General features: G+C 33.7%; 4 protein-coding genes across 5 annotated transcripts; 2 read left to right on the forward strand and 2 right to left on the reverse strand.

Moving 5' to 3' along the window:
- The first annotated feature begins 160 nt into the window (after nt 1-160).
- LOC124925754 (signal peptide peptidase-like) lies at nt 161-3,336 on the forward strand. 2 transcript variants are annotated; one of them, XM_047465836.1, is made up of 12 exons: nt 161-300; nt 548-664; nt 871-986; nt 1,055-1,206; nt 1,301-1,386; nt 1,657-1,784; nt 1,948-1,998; nt 2,356-2,442; nt 2,535-2,604; nt 2,695-2,831; nt 2,915-2,992; nt 3,081-3,336. In XM_047465836.1, the coding sequence occupies exons 2-12, from the start codon at nt 625-627 to the stop codon at nt 3,156-3,158; spliced, it is 1,023 nt and encodes a 340-aa protein (XP_047321792.1). In that variant the 5' UTR covers nt 161-300; nt 548-624; the 3' UTR covers nt 3,159-3,336. The 2 variants fall into 2 exon arrangements, with proteins under 2 accessions (XP_047321792.1, XP_047321791.1); XM_047465835.1 differs by having other exon boundaries at nt 165-300; nt 541-664.
- A 2,765-nt stretch (nt 3,337-6,101) lies between these two features.
- LOC124925410 (cytochrome P450 94A1-like) lies at nt 6,102-8,171 on the forward strand. The gene is made up of 3 exons (XM_047465403.1): nt 6,102-6,676; nt 6,757-7,165; nt 7,250-8,171. The coding sequence occupies exons 1-3, from the start codon at nt 6,134-6,136 to the stop codon at nt 7,858-7,860; spliced, it is 1,563 nt and encodes a 520-aa protein (XP_047321359.1). The 5' UTR covers nt 6,102-6,133; the 3' UTR covers nt 7,861-8,171.
- A 193-nt stretch (nt 8,172-8,364) lies between these two features.
- On the reverse strand, nt 8,365-9,682 carry LOC124925411 (F-box protein At4g18380-like). Its single transcript, XM_047465404.1, has one exon. It carries the CDS (start codon nt 9,601-9,603, stop codon nt 8,425-8,427), a length of 1,179 nt encoding a protein of 392 aa, XP_047321360.1. The 5' UTR covers nt 9,604-9,682; the 3' UTR covers nt 8,365-8,424.
- A 1,872-nt stretch (nt 9,683-11,554) lies between these two features.
- LOC124924133 (serine--glyoxylate aminotransferase) lies at nt 11,555-13,766 on the reverse strand. The gene is made up of 6 exons (XM_047464207.1): nt 13,625-13,766; nt 13,086-13,303; nt 12,723-13,007; nt 12,270-12,636; nt 11,979-12,189; nt 11,555-11,886 (listed from the first exon to the last, which is right to left on the reverse strand). The coding sequence occupies exons 2-6, from the start codon at nt 13,288-13,290 to the stop codon at nt 11,749-11,751; spliced, it is 1,206 nt and encodes a 401-aa protein (XP_047320163.1). The 5' UTR covers nt 13,291-13,303; nt 13,625-13,766; the 3' UTR covers nt 11,555-11,748.
- Nucleotides 13,767-14,211: the final 445 nt, after the last annotated feature.

Raw genomic sequence — 14,211 nt, forward strand, 5'->3', positions numbered from 1 at the left:
GAATTTACATAATATTTAAAAATAAGAAATAAATAAATACAATGTAGTTGAAATTGATTTAATAATGTATCTATTTTTATAAATTTAATAAGTTAAAAATGAATTATTTTAATTATTTGTCTTAATTTTACTGCGGGGCTCCAATGATCTTAATTTTCACCTGCAAGTAAAACCCTATATCATCTCTCTTTCTTGTGTGCTGGTTTTATCAAAACCCAATTTTACTCTCTCTCCGATCTGCATGTTCTCTCATCAGACTGTGGAGAAAGAGCAGCACTGAATCGGCTTCTCTATTCTCTGGTATGTTTCTTTTCAACTTTACATAATCGATTTGTCTGTCTATCTGTTGTCAGAATGTTTAATTCATCCGAACGAAATTGGAGGTCTCCGATTTTGATGTGATTTGTGGGGGTTAAAGATCTTTTTTCCAAAGGATTCTGAGATTAATCAATCCTAAGTTTACTCGTGACATGTTGATGTTGAAAAGATTTGAGCTTGGACGGAGAATTTCATTTGATCTCACTTTTTAATGTTTGGAAGATTGCAGTTCTGTGTTGCATCAGACGGAAGTCGATTTGAACAGATTGAATTTTGTAGCAAAAGTCCGGATTTCATAAATTCAAGATGAAGAACACTGAGCGTCTTGCCAATTTTGCTTTAGCAGGTATGTTCATTTATGAAGAGGGCTGTTTTTGAGATGTACTTTGGAATTTCTTATCTGTTTTGTTCTAGATAGGTAGGTTTATATATGTGACACTTTACTGTTGGCCTTCTTAAGATGTGATTTAGAAATAGTACAATAAAACAGGGATAATGAATTTGAAGAATTTTGAGTTTGACATGATGTTGTTTTTCTTTGTATTGACACAGGTCTATCTTTGGCACCTCTATTTGTCAAGGTTGATCCAAATTTAAATGTTATTTTGACTGCTGGCCTCACAGTTTATGTGGGTTGCTACCGTTCTGTTAAGCCAACTCCACCCACTGTAAGTATATTGCTGTATGAAACCTAAATGTAGGTATAATCTGTCTTAAAATGATGACATATTTGCAGGAGACTATGTCAAATGAACATGCTATGCGGTTCCCTCTGGTTGGAAGTGCCATGCTACTATCGTTGTTCTTACTCTTTAAGTTTTTGTCAAAAGACTTGGTTAATGCAGTTCTAACTTGCTACTTCATTGTACTTGGGATTGTTGCACTTTCGTATGTCTTTTTTCATTATGGTTCATTCGCTTTATTTTCCATAACATTCTCGCTAGTTGTTGTAATAATGTTATAATTTTTTAATGGTATACAGGGCAACTTTGTTACCTGCAATCAGTCGTTTTCTTCCACAGAAATGGAATGATGATGTGATTGTCTGGCGGTTTCCTTATTTCAGCTGTATGTATCTCTTCTGTTGTAAAACTTTCTCTGGATGCTCTAAGAGAAATAACTTAAGGCTATTGGTTTGGGCGAAATTGGATTTGGAAATGGAATTTGGGCGGAGTTGTAAAACTTTCTCTGGATGATCTAATTCCAATTACAAACATCTAACATAAACTATTCAATTTCTAGCCTCACATACCTTTAACATGTTATTTTTTATGCATCCTGTATAAACCATATTTTCTTTCAATATTGTGAAACTGTTTTGTAACCTGTCTTACACAGCTTTGGAGGTTGAATTCACAAGGTCTCAGGTCGTAGCAGGAATTCCTGGGACCTTTTTCTGTGCTTGGTATGCTTCAGCAAAACATTGGTTAGCTAACAACACATTAGGTTTAGCTTTCTGCATTCAGGTATGATTTTTTTGCCTATATTTATGTTTTTTACCTTTCACTACAATCTGAGAAAATTATAGGACCTGTTATGATATAAGAGATTATAATGATACTGTAATTTGTAAAATATTTTATTTTTAGGATTATTAATGACTTTGTTTGTTCTCTTTAAATAACACAGGGAATTGAAATGCTTTCACTAGGATCATTCAAGACAGGAGCCATTCTTCTTGTAAGATTAGACCCTTTTGTGTGCACTTCATCTTAACTACAAGCTTGTTTGAGGAAGAGTTTTTTTTGTATATATATATATTTAAATAAACCAATTTTTGGAAGAAAAAAATACCTGTTTGATGAAAAAATTATTTGGGTTAAATGACTAAAATATCTTTGCATTTAATCGTATTTAAAATGTTATAAAAAAAATTAAAGTATGATTTGAATGATGATGGGATCCAAATTACCTTTCATCAAACAAGGCCATGTTATAAAGAAAAATGATGCCATTTGTTTATGATGTTTGACTCTTGCCCTTTTTGGTGCTTCCCATCAAAGAAGTCTGAATATCAATTATGTTTAAAAATTGCAGACTGGACTTTTTGTATATGACATTTTCTGGGTTTTCTTCACCCCGGTTATGGTCAGCGTTGCCAAATCTTTTGATGCTCCAATAAAGGTCTGTTATTAAACTCTATGTTAATGTTTCTACAGCTGCTGATTTTGAATTTCATGGATTAATTTCTTTCTTTTTTTAAAAAATCCTGCCAGCTTTTGTTCCCAACCAGAGTTGCTGCACGTCCATTTTCAATGCTTGGACTTGGTGACATTGTGATTCCAGGTTCGGTGTCATTCTGTAAATTTAATGAGAATAAAAGGGGGGAATAACTTATGCTGTTATGATGATGATTAATTATTATTATGTCAATAGGTATATTTGTGGCATTGGCACTGCGATTTGATGTGTCTAGGGGTAAAGAAAGCCAATATTTCAAGAGCGCGTTTCTGGGATACAATTTTGGTGTTGTGCTTACAATTATTGTTATGAATTGGTTCCAAGCTGCACAGGTTTATATTATTTTTTTAAATTTATTTGTAAAATGTAGAACAAAACCTTCATCTTGAATGTTTTTATTTATTTTTGGTTACAGCCTGCTCTGCTCTATATAGTACCATCTGTCATTGGATTTCTGGCAGCTCATTGCATATTTAATGGTGAAGTCAAGCAGGTTTGTCTTACAACCAACCTACCCTTCTTCTGTTTCTTACATTTTGCCTATGAATGCATCCATTAATGTTTCTTTGTTATCTTTGCAGCTGCTTGAGTTTGATGAGGCTAAGAAATCCGAAGATGAGAAAGACGGCGCAGCTGAAACAAGCAAGAAAGAAGAATGAGAGAGGCTCACAAATTATACACACCAGTCGAAATCTTGACCCAAGAATTATAGTTGTTTGTTGTGCCCATCAGGGGTTTCAACACCTTTTTTTTTTTTAAGAAAAAACTTCATGCAATGGCTGCTAGTGCTGTTGTAAAAACAAAAATCTTATTTAGAAGTGAATCCTCTTTTTTGTTTTGTTTATGTTTTATTTTTATTTTTCTCTTTTCTTAGAAGAGATAAAAATGATTCAGTTTTTTTTTAACTCTATAGCTCCTTAAGGGTGTGGAAACAAAAAAAAAAAAAGGAAGGATAAGTGAATTAATTCCAGTTAATTCAACATTATTCATTTACTTGAGTATTATAATTTCCTTAGTATAAAAAATGTACTAGAATAATGTAATTCCATAGAATGTTTGAGTTTTTTTTTTTTTTTTAATTTAGTATAAAAAATTTACTAGAATAATTTATTTCTTTAGAGTTTATAGTCTTTTTAAAATAAGCATAAGAAATTTATTAGAATAATGTAGTTTTTTAGATTATTATATTTTCTTAAAATTAATATTTTGTTATCATTAATCAAATTTGGTTTAAAAATAAAATTTAGATACAAATTTAGTTTAAAAGTATAAGTTTTAATAAAATTGTAGATCTTAATAGATGAACGGATATTATAAGATTTTTTATGAAAATTGTTAAGATATGGATTGTTGTATGATATTGTTATATAGATCTTACAATTATTTTTTTCATTTTTTACAATAGATTAGTTCTAACCGTTATAACTTCATATTTAAAATTTAAAAAATATGATAAAAAAATATTGACAAAGAAACAGAGATAAAAAAACTATAATATAATCAAAATTTTAACAAATTTTCATATATATGTTTTAATTAAATAAAGATTAATCAGTTTACATAATAAATAATAATAAAAAATAACCTCCGCCCATTTTATTTTAATGATTTTCAAATTTAATTGTAATTATATTAAAAGTAATTAATTGTGACAAAATATTTTATTTTGAAAATGCCATTATTATTGTTGCAATAACCTTTTTTATAATAATCTACAATAGTTTTTTCATATTTTTTACTATGAGAATTGAGACTTTATGTTAACTAAAAAAAAAATCGGTAATCTCTATATATATAATGATGCTTAATTTTTAAAGTGTTCGGATTACCGGGTCGAGAGCTGTGGTTAATTTAGATATTTATGTGAGAGTAAATAGATACTTGGGTCGGATTGTGGGTTGACCCGCCCATAAACTTAAAACGGTTAAAAATAAATTTAAAAATGTTATTTGTAGGTTTCGAACTTGCACCTAACAAAAACAAGTACAACCCTTTATCCAACTAGGTTAACAACACTTTATATTTAAGATTCAACACCAAATTTGATGAACACGAGACATTTTAACAATAAAAGTTCAAATTTTTAACTAACTAATCTATATATATATATAATGATGCTTAATTTTTAAAATTTCCGGATTACCGGGTCGAGAGCTGTGGTTAATTTGGATGTTTATGTGAGAGTAAATGGATACTTGGGTCGGATTGTGGGTTGACCCCGCCCATAAACTTAAAACGGTTAAAAAAAAATTTAAAAATGTTATTTGTAGGTTTCGAACTTGCAACCTAACAAAATAAGTACAACGTTTAACCAAATGTGATTGAGATGTGGTTTGTCGAGGGATAATAGACCGATATCATTTGAAAGTGGTTATAGAAATTTAAGCAAATATTTAATTGACCAAAGTGTGAGGTCACGATGCTAATTATTAAAAAATATGAATCAAATATTTGATTGACAGAGTGAAAGTGTAAAGTCACGAAATGAGAGATTCATTCGGAAAAAATATGTGATAAAACATGTGAGAAAATAAGTTGTTTTATCGAAATGAATAAAATGTGGAATGAGAGCGTTATATTTTTATTTTAATAATTTTAAACATTGAATAAATATTATTATAATTTTTTTAATTTATTTTATTTTTATCCTTATCTGTGCGCATAGCACGAAAATTTTCCTAGTATATATGGTAATATTTAATGCTAGGTTATTGTGTCGTGGTATTATAATGCATAACTCATTTTTGTTGTGAGATTGTTATTATAAGCACCTTAAAATTAGGAATGATTAATTAAAAAATATATAACTTAAATTTATAACATAAACACACTCCCAACTAAGTTAATTTACATTTTATCTTAAATTCAATCAAGTGATTTTATTAATATACAATGTTGAATTTCTGACATTTTTTTATTAATTTTTTATAAATTTTTGTTTTTCTCAGGTTTATTTTGAATTTTTTTTAAAATTCTTTTAAAATTAATTTTTTAATTAATTATTTTTCAACAATTACATCACATCACTCATTTTATTAACTAAAATACTATTTATTTTAAATTATTATTTTTTTATTTTATTTATATCTATCAATACTCTTTAGGTCTTTTTACCAAAAATAATATCACCTCTTTAAAATCATCACCAATTATTATTTTTTTTCTCTCTAATTTTTTTCAAAAAACCCGAATCCCAACAAGGCCTAGTTTGAATAGTTTATTTTGTATTTTTAGAGATTATATTATTTGTGTGCATATTAAAGTAAAAAAGAATATAATAATAAGATTGATTGAGAATACAAAATTTATTATTATTTTTAATATGAGTGTAGTTAAATAATGTTTATAATACCTAGCAAAAAAACTAACGTTCGAATTCCTCAATGCAAAAATCACAATAGCTGAAATGTGGAGAAAAATGTCTATAATAAATGGTATGCTTGGCAGTTGGCACTGGTAAAAAAAGATTAGAGTTATTATTATTATTATTATTATTATTATTATTATTATTATTATGTATTTTGTGGCACGAAAATCCGGCTAATTTTTTTATAGTTATAAAAGGGGTGACCACCTTGTTCCAACATCTTTCAGATGGAGCAACAGCAGCTGCAGCAAAATTGAAGAAAAGAAAATGCAACAGATTTCTCTCTCCTACCTTACTCTCTCTCTCTTAGTCCTTATTCTCTCTCTTCTTCTCCATCACTTGTTTCGTTTCAGTAACAAAAGCATCACTCCATGTCCGCAATCATATCCTCTCATCGGAAACCTAATCGGTTTCATCCGTAACCGCCACCGCTTCCACGATTGGGTAACCGAATTACTCGCCTCCTCTTCCCCTGATTCCCTCCTCACAATCCAAGTCAACGGCGTCCTCGGCCTCTCCCACGGCATCTGCACCGCCGACCCGGCCAATCTCGACCATCTCCTGCGATTAAACTTTCAAAACTACGTGAAAGGATTCAGATTCCGTTCCGTCCTCGACGAACTCCTCGGCGACGGCATCTTCAATGTTGACGGTGACCTCTGGTCCTCCCAACGCAAGATTGCAAGCCACGAATTCAACACGAAATCACTTAAATACTTCGTCGCCAACTCCGTCACCTCACAGATCTCCTCCCGTTTAATTCCTCGACTCACCGCCGCTAGCTCCGATGGCGAAGCAGTTGATCTCCAGGTAACCACCACTTGTAATCCTAAAGTAACCACCATTAACACCATTAAATGATACTAATCAATTAATTAATGGCTAAATAGGAATTGTTCCGTCGATTTGGTTTCGATAATATATGCCAAGTTGCATTTGGTATTGATCCGAAATCGTCTGATCCGACTAGCAACCAGAAAGTTTCGATACATTCGTCATTCATTAAAGCTTTTGATTCGGCCATAGAGATTAGCTCAAATAGATTCATGTCGCCGGTGCCGGCGATCTGGAAGATCAAGAGATTACTCAACATCGGAAGCGAACGAACTTACAAGGACTGCATATCAATTATTAACAGTTACTGTATGAGTTTGATAGAATCCAGAGAGAAAGACATGGAAATACGAATTCGCGAAGATCTTCTCTCGAGATTCATGATGTTATCAGATCTCGGCTTCCGGGATCGGGAAGAGAAGAGGAAGTTCATGAGAGACATTACGGTCAGTTTCATCCTTGCAGGTAGTACTGTAGTACATAGTTAATCAATCATTGCTAATGCCGAGCAAGCCCTAATTAAATCTAAATAAATGCGCGGGGATATAGGTAAGGACTCCACCTCAACCGCTTTGACATGGTTCTTCTGGCTGATTGCCGGTCATCCACGATGCGAGAAATCGATCCACGACGAGCTCATATCGACGAAGACGATGACAATCTCCTCAAAATTCGACTACGACGATCTGAAGAAGCTCCACTATCTTCACGCGGCGATATCGGAATCGTTGCGTCTGTTCCCGCCCATTCCCATAAATTCTAAACTAGCGGTTTCCGATGACATCTTGCCAGATGGAACACGCGTGGGAAAAGGATGGTTCGCAGACTACTCCGCCTACGCTATGGGGAGGATGGAGAGTCTATGGGGCAGTGATTGCAGAGAGTTCAAGCCGGAGAGATGGCTGGACGTTGACGGCCATTTCAAGGCGTGTGATCAATTTAAGTTTCCTGTTTTTCATTGCGGACCAAGAATGTGCTTGGGGAAGGAAATGGCTTATGTGCAGATGAAATCCATTGTTGCAGCGGTCATGCAAGACTTTGAAGTGGAAGCCATGGACGGAGGTGGATGTGCAGAAAAGATGAGGGAACCACCGTATACCTTGTCTCTACTGTTGAAGATGAAAGACGGTTTTCCAGTTCGTTTAAAGAGAAGGAAATGACCTATCGACAATTTGGTGTCATAAACGAATCCTTTAAAGAGAAGGAAATGACCTAGCGGGAATTTGGTATCGACAAGCAATGATAAAGATAAAGAAAAAGAACGAGAATTTGATGTTTATTATCAATGATAAAGAGCGAAAATTTGACCAGCCATGATAAGGAAAGGAATTTGGTGCGATGAATAAGCAGAAATTTGGTGTTAACCAGCCATGATAAGGAAATGAATTTAGTGTGATGAATGAATACTTTAAACAGAAGAAAATGATCAGCAAAGATAAAGAACAAGAATAACGAGAATTTGGTGTGATAAAACTTCTTTAAAGTGCCAAAATTTGGTTTTATAAATGAAAGGTACCAGAATTTGAGTGAAATTTTGAATAAAGATATAGGGTACAACGATAGAATTTCGTATTTAAGACGCATTACTCTTGTACGTATCATATATATGTACTAATATTTCAAAATCTATTTATTATAATAATATTATTTGTCCAGAAAATATGAATAGAATTGAAATAAATTATTTTTTTAAGCAAGGAAAATAATAAAGATAAAAAAAAAACTCAGAAAGAGTTCATCTCGAGAGTGTACGTCCTCTTGAGGTTCATCATGATCTTTACCGCTTCTCCCAATTTTCTGTCATCCATTGCGTCTCCCAAAACCCTAGCTACCATCTCCCCGTCGCTATCCGCCTTCTTTCCATTATCGTCGCTCGGACGGATCACGACCAGAGTTGCTCCTTCCATTCTTTCTCCCGACAATGGTAATTCCAGCTCTGGAACATACCAGAGCTTCATTTTCAGCGCCGGGATCCTTGATCTCTCCGCTGTTTGATCAACTGTATCTGACGGATCATCGGGATTCGATATGCTTCTCCTCATCTTTTCTATTTGTTTCTCTTTCATGCTCAGCTTTCCCTGTCGAATGGCGTCGCTGACCACCACGCTCCTTAGCTTCTTGTGATCGGAAACAACCTGCTGCAATAGGTGATGTCTGGCTGACGCCGCGATGAGGCATGAGATTGTCCATACAACTCTCAGTTTTAGATCCTCGTCGGCTAGAGGAAAGTCAGTTTGCGATTGTGACGGCGTTGGACTTGGATCTACTTGTTCCTCCGATTTGAACTCTCTCAATGTTTTGTTGAAGGATTTCGCTCCGAGAATCACACAGCCTTCGAGTTCGCTCCCGAATTCCGCCCTCCACCTGAGGAGTGGATAACCGTCGTTTCCAGATCCAATTTCGCCTCCATTGCGTGGGAGCTCGATTTCTAGGGATTTAATTGCCGAGAAATTTCTCAATCCTTCCTGTAGCGAACAGTATTCAAATTCGCAATCATCGCCTCCTCCTCGCGAAGATTTTTTGTTGAAAACGCGGAGAAGAAACTGCACAGGTCTAGCAACCGTCCTCTGAAACAGTCTCTTAAAGTATTTCCCCGTTCCTCCACCTCCAACTCCATCAGCAGCTGCTTTCTTAGCCTGAGAATCCAATTGTTGCTGCGGATCTCGATTCCTACGGACGATTGCGAGAGAAACTGAATCAATCTGTGGTACAAAGGAGGCGAATCTCTTGGAAACGCAAAGGCATCGGGAAAGAGATCTGGCGTCGCGTACATTCTCAAGTATCATATGAAGCAAGGCATCTGGTAAGCGATCAAACATATCTTCTCTTCCCTCGTCGTCGTCTTCTTCCCTAGAACTTGTCGTCATCATCATCATCATGTTTGAATGGTACAAATTCATCATAGCAAAGTTTGGTGGGCATTTAATTTAAAGGGCAGGAAGAACATTCCACGGCGGTCTCAAAAAGAAAAGGCAAATGACACGTTCTTGACTTTCCCATGGTAGAGGATCAAGAGACCGCTGTTTTGGCTTTCCGTTCCTTATTGGCGCCCACGTGGCATCTTCCCTTCATCCAGGTTTTGCCCTTATCGAAATATCTTTTTCATTAATTCCTTAGATATTTTTCTTACAAAATCTAATCAATTTATTATTTGAAATTGAAACTTTCTAAACATATATAAACAATCTTCATGGCATATTTTTTTTTTGAAATAGATTCATTTAAAATTCTGCGACCAATTTTTATGAAGATGGTATAAAGTAAAGCACAAAATCTGAAAAATGATTTTAGAGATTGACAATAAAAACGTTATAATTTTAAAAAATCAATAAATATATATACCTTTGTTGTTAGGTGTTATGGATAAGTCAATGGTTATCTAGAATCTCCATAGTTTATTTTATTATTCTTCAATGATGTTACATTTTATCACATTTTCTTTATAACCAAAAAATATAAGAGTTTTAATCAAAATTGAATTGTAATATTTGATTTATTATGATAATTTTGATTATTTAAACAATCTGATTAACTTAATTAAAGTATTATTACTTTATTATTTTATAGTATTTTTAATATTATGATAATTTGATAAAGTTCAAAATTTTATTTTTCTAAATATTATATCAATCTTTAACCATAAACTAGTATTTTTTTTTTTAATAAAATAATCCTTATATGCAAAAGCCTCCTAGTTTATCATTATGAAAATAGTAAAAGTTATGTGTCTGGGCTAACCAACATTCAACTATTGACTCCCCCTAAATTTTAAAATAACTTTTATACTTGATAATCATGAAAGCAAGGAAATGTGGATAAATTGCACAATAATTTTTTAAATTAACTGTTACTTATATATCCTCAAATAAAACTAAATTAATTTGAAACTAAGAATAACAAAGTTCCATCAACAATCCTAACATCTTCAAGGATTTTCATGAAGTCTACGGGTTTATTTGACTTGAGTATTGTTTGATTTTTTTTTTCAAGAAATAGGATTTGGGCCGGATTGATTCTAGATTTCAAGAGCCTGCTTGATTCTAATTTCGGTAACAAATAAAACTTTATATTTAATTTTAACAAGTCCTTAAAACATTGTTTGACTTTAGTTTTGGAGCTTGTTTGAATTGTGTTGAAGCTTGTTTAGTTTGATTTGGAAACATGTTTGATGAAGGTGATTGACAATTGAAGGATGAATGGGGTAAAAAATAAAAAGAAGACTAGTTGTGCTGAAAAAATGTTTTGAAACTTTTTCAAGTGATTCAATTATGAAAATTTTCATGGATCTAAATATAGAAAAATAAAGAATCCTTAAGCTCAAGCTTATAGGTTTCTCCATTGCTAGTATATTATGTGAGCATTATGAATAATCTATTAATCATATGGAGAATTTTGAGATCAATGGATTGATGGAGCGAAAACAACCAAACTCGAAAAGGGTTGAAGAATGATTCTGAATCTTTATTGCCCTTTGGTGGACAATATGGGACAACAAATAGTAGAATATTTGAAGTAAAGACTCTCAAATTCAATTAAGATAGAATCAAAAGATTATATTCCATTTATTTCTTGAACATTTATGGTTGAGATTTGAGACGTCTTTAAATGAAATGATCAATAATTAGTTTATGTATGTTTTATGACTATTTTCAGTTACTATTGATTTATTTCTTATGTTTTTAAAGGAATAAAGCAGCCTGAAGATATTTTTAGTGTGAATCGATCTTAAGGCCTTTGATCTATTAGACACTTTAACTAACTAATTAAGTAGATTAGGGGACTATTTGTTTTTGAGAAGCATGAAAGGATCATTTTTCTCTATATCATGAAGATTGGTAGGAAAGGTATCTAATGTGCAATTAAAAACATAAAGACTTTAACTTTGAAGTGTTTAATTAAGATACATATAGACCCATTAACGAAAATATTAATGCATGTTTAAAATAAAGAGTTTTTTTTACAGGGACAGATGACATGAAAGAAGAAAATACCCACGAGAGAGGTATTTAATTTGATTTGATATGATATTTATATATTTTGTAGGAAACTCAGATCCTGGAAGTTATAAGTGGAGTAGTGTTTTGTAGGTAAGCAGAAGCAGCTGCAACTCCACTACCAAGCTTCACTGGATATCCAACATCTTTAAGCACCATCTCCACTCCAGCTAAACAACCCAACAATTGCAGCTGCCAACAATTCCATCCACAAATCAACATTATATTATATCTCATTTTCAAAAAAAACAGATCATAGAGACAGAGTAAAAGTAAATTCCTACCTCATTAAGATTTCCAAGATGCCCTATTCTGAAAACTTTTCCAGCAACTTTGTTCAGTCCCAGCCCTAAGCTCAAATTGTACCTCTTCCATCCCCTCTTCACAATTTCACTGCTGTCAATATTCGGAGGAATCACCACCGCCGTAACAGTGTCGCTAAACCATTCCTCTTTCTGTGTACAATTCTTCAACCCCCATGCGTCAACCGCCAGCCTGCCCCCAATATATGTATTAATTTCAAAACAAATTATATCCTAAAAGGGTAAAACCAAACAAAACTACAGTAAGGTTACCTGGTTGCTGTTCCTAAGCGGTTGTGCCTAGCAATGATGTTATCAAGTCCTTCTTCAAAGATTAAGTCCAATGCTGCCCTCAGTCCATATAAAAGCTGGATGGAAGGAGTGTAAGGCCAATAAGTCCCAAGCTTGTAGAACTTCAAGTAATCTTTCCAGTCGAAGAAAACCCTGACGGATTTAGCTGTTTTTGAAGCCTCCAATGCTTTGGGGCTGGCACAGACAATCCCCAATCCTGTTGGAAGTGAAAGTGCTTTCTGTGAACCTGTTAAGGCCACATCCACTCCCCATTCATCCATGCGGAAATCCAGTGCACAAATCGACGATACTCCATCCACAAGAAACAGAGCCGGATGCTGATAATAATCTTTTCAAACAAAACAAAATAAGGTATTATTTCCAATTCAGATATCTCAATGGAAAATTGCAAAATAAGTTAATTTTTTTTATTACCAAGAAGTTTTCTAACAGTGGCAAGGTTGTTGGTTACTCCAGTTGCGGTTTCGTTGTGAACAATGCAGATGGCTTTGATTGTATGAGAAGTATCTTCGGCCAGCTTTGCTGCCAAGATCTCGAGGTTTGCACCCTGTCCCCAATCGCTCTCGACAACATCGACATTGAAGTTGAGCCTCTGTTGCTGGTCAATCCAGAGTAAACTGAACTGACCAATTAGGAAAGACACGGTTCTATCCCCAGGTGATAATGTGTTTGTAAGTGCACTTTCCCACGCACCAGTTCCTGCACACAAGAATCTGTTGTTAGTTTTACCCCACTTGAGCTAATTATGAGTTTATTAACATAGAGAAAGAGGAAAACCTGTTGTAGGGAAAAGAAACGGAGTTCCTGAAGTGGTTTTGAAGATCTTCTTAACATCTTCAAGAAGAGTTTTGGTCAAAGCAGGGATGGCTGGAGAGCGATAATCCTCGTTGTTCCTGTTCATTGCCCGAAGAACCTGTTCCGGGATATTCACAGGCCCGGGAACAAACAGGTGGTTTCTTCCAGGTCCATATACATAATCCATCTTTCTCTTTTTCCTATTTCCATGAAAATTATACAAAAATTACTTAATTTGTTCCTCTTCTTTTGCCCAAAACAACAACCAATATCATGAAAATTATGATTAATTTTCATCATCACTATCATTTCAATACTAATATCTAATTCATAAGAAGTTACATGATTTCGCATATTCTTCTTCTAAAAGATTGTTTAGGGAATTTAAAGTTCCGATCAACACACATAAATATATGCATATGGTTTAGAATATATGTAGATTTTGAAACTGATGATAAATAATAATAATAAAAAGAGACCCATAACTTCAGGTGAGTAATGAGGAAGGGAGATTTGTTTACCTCTTCCAACACAGTCAGTCTGGCAAAAAGAATCTTCAGAAGAGATGAAAAAGAGGCCAAAGGGAAGTGCTAGTTTTATAATAGGAATGGGGCTCTTCAACACCAATTAGCTTCCTATGTGGCTCCCACCATGGTCCCACGTGGCAGATAAGGGTGACACGTAGAAGGAGAGAAAATCATGGGGCTAAGATTGCTAACCCCCCAACAAATCCACATAACATTATTTTCCAGATATTTATTTACTCTACTATTTTACCCATTAATTATATTTTGTTAATGTTTCCCAAAGTTATATGTAATCAAAACATATACGTTTCTAAATCTAATGTTAACTTCTTCCAAATAAGATTCTGTATTTATTTTACAATATTGGAAAAAATAAAAGCATCAAAATCAGGAATCTGAATTTCAATCTATGAAAATAGAGCACCATGGAAAAGGAGATAAAGTGATAATGGGTTGTGAACCACAGCTTAGCAAATGGAGCTCAAGCCACACACACACCCTTCTACTCCTGTTTCTTACTACTTTGTCTTATCTTCTTCATTTCTCCACTATTTTAGGATCTTTCCATTCTATCTATCTGT

The sequence above is a fragment of the Impatiens glandulifera genome, chromosome 2 (assembly GCF_907164915.1).
Source record: "Impatiens glandulifera chromosome 2, dImpGla2.1, whole genome shotgun sequence".
Taxonomy (NCBI): Eukaryota; Viridiplantae; Streptophyta; class Magnoliopsida; order Ericales; family Balsaminaceae; genus Impatiens; species Impatiens glandulifera.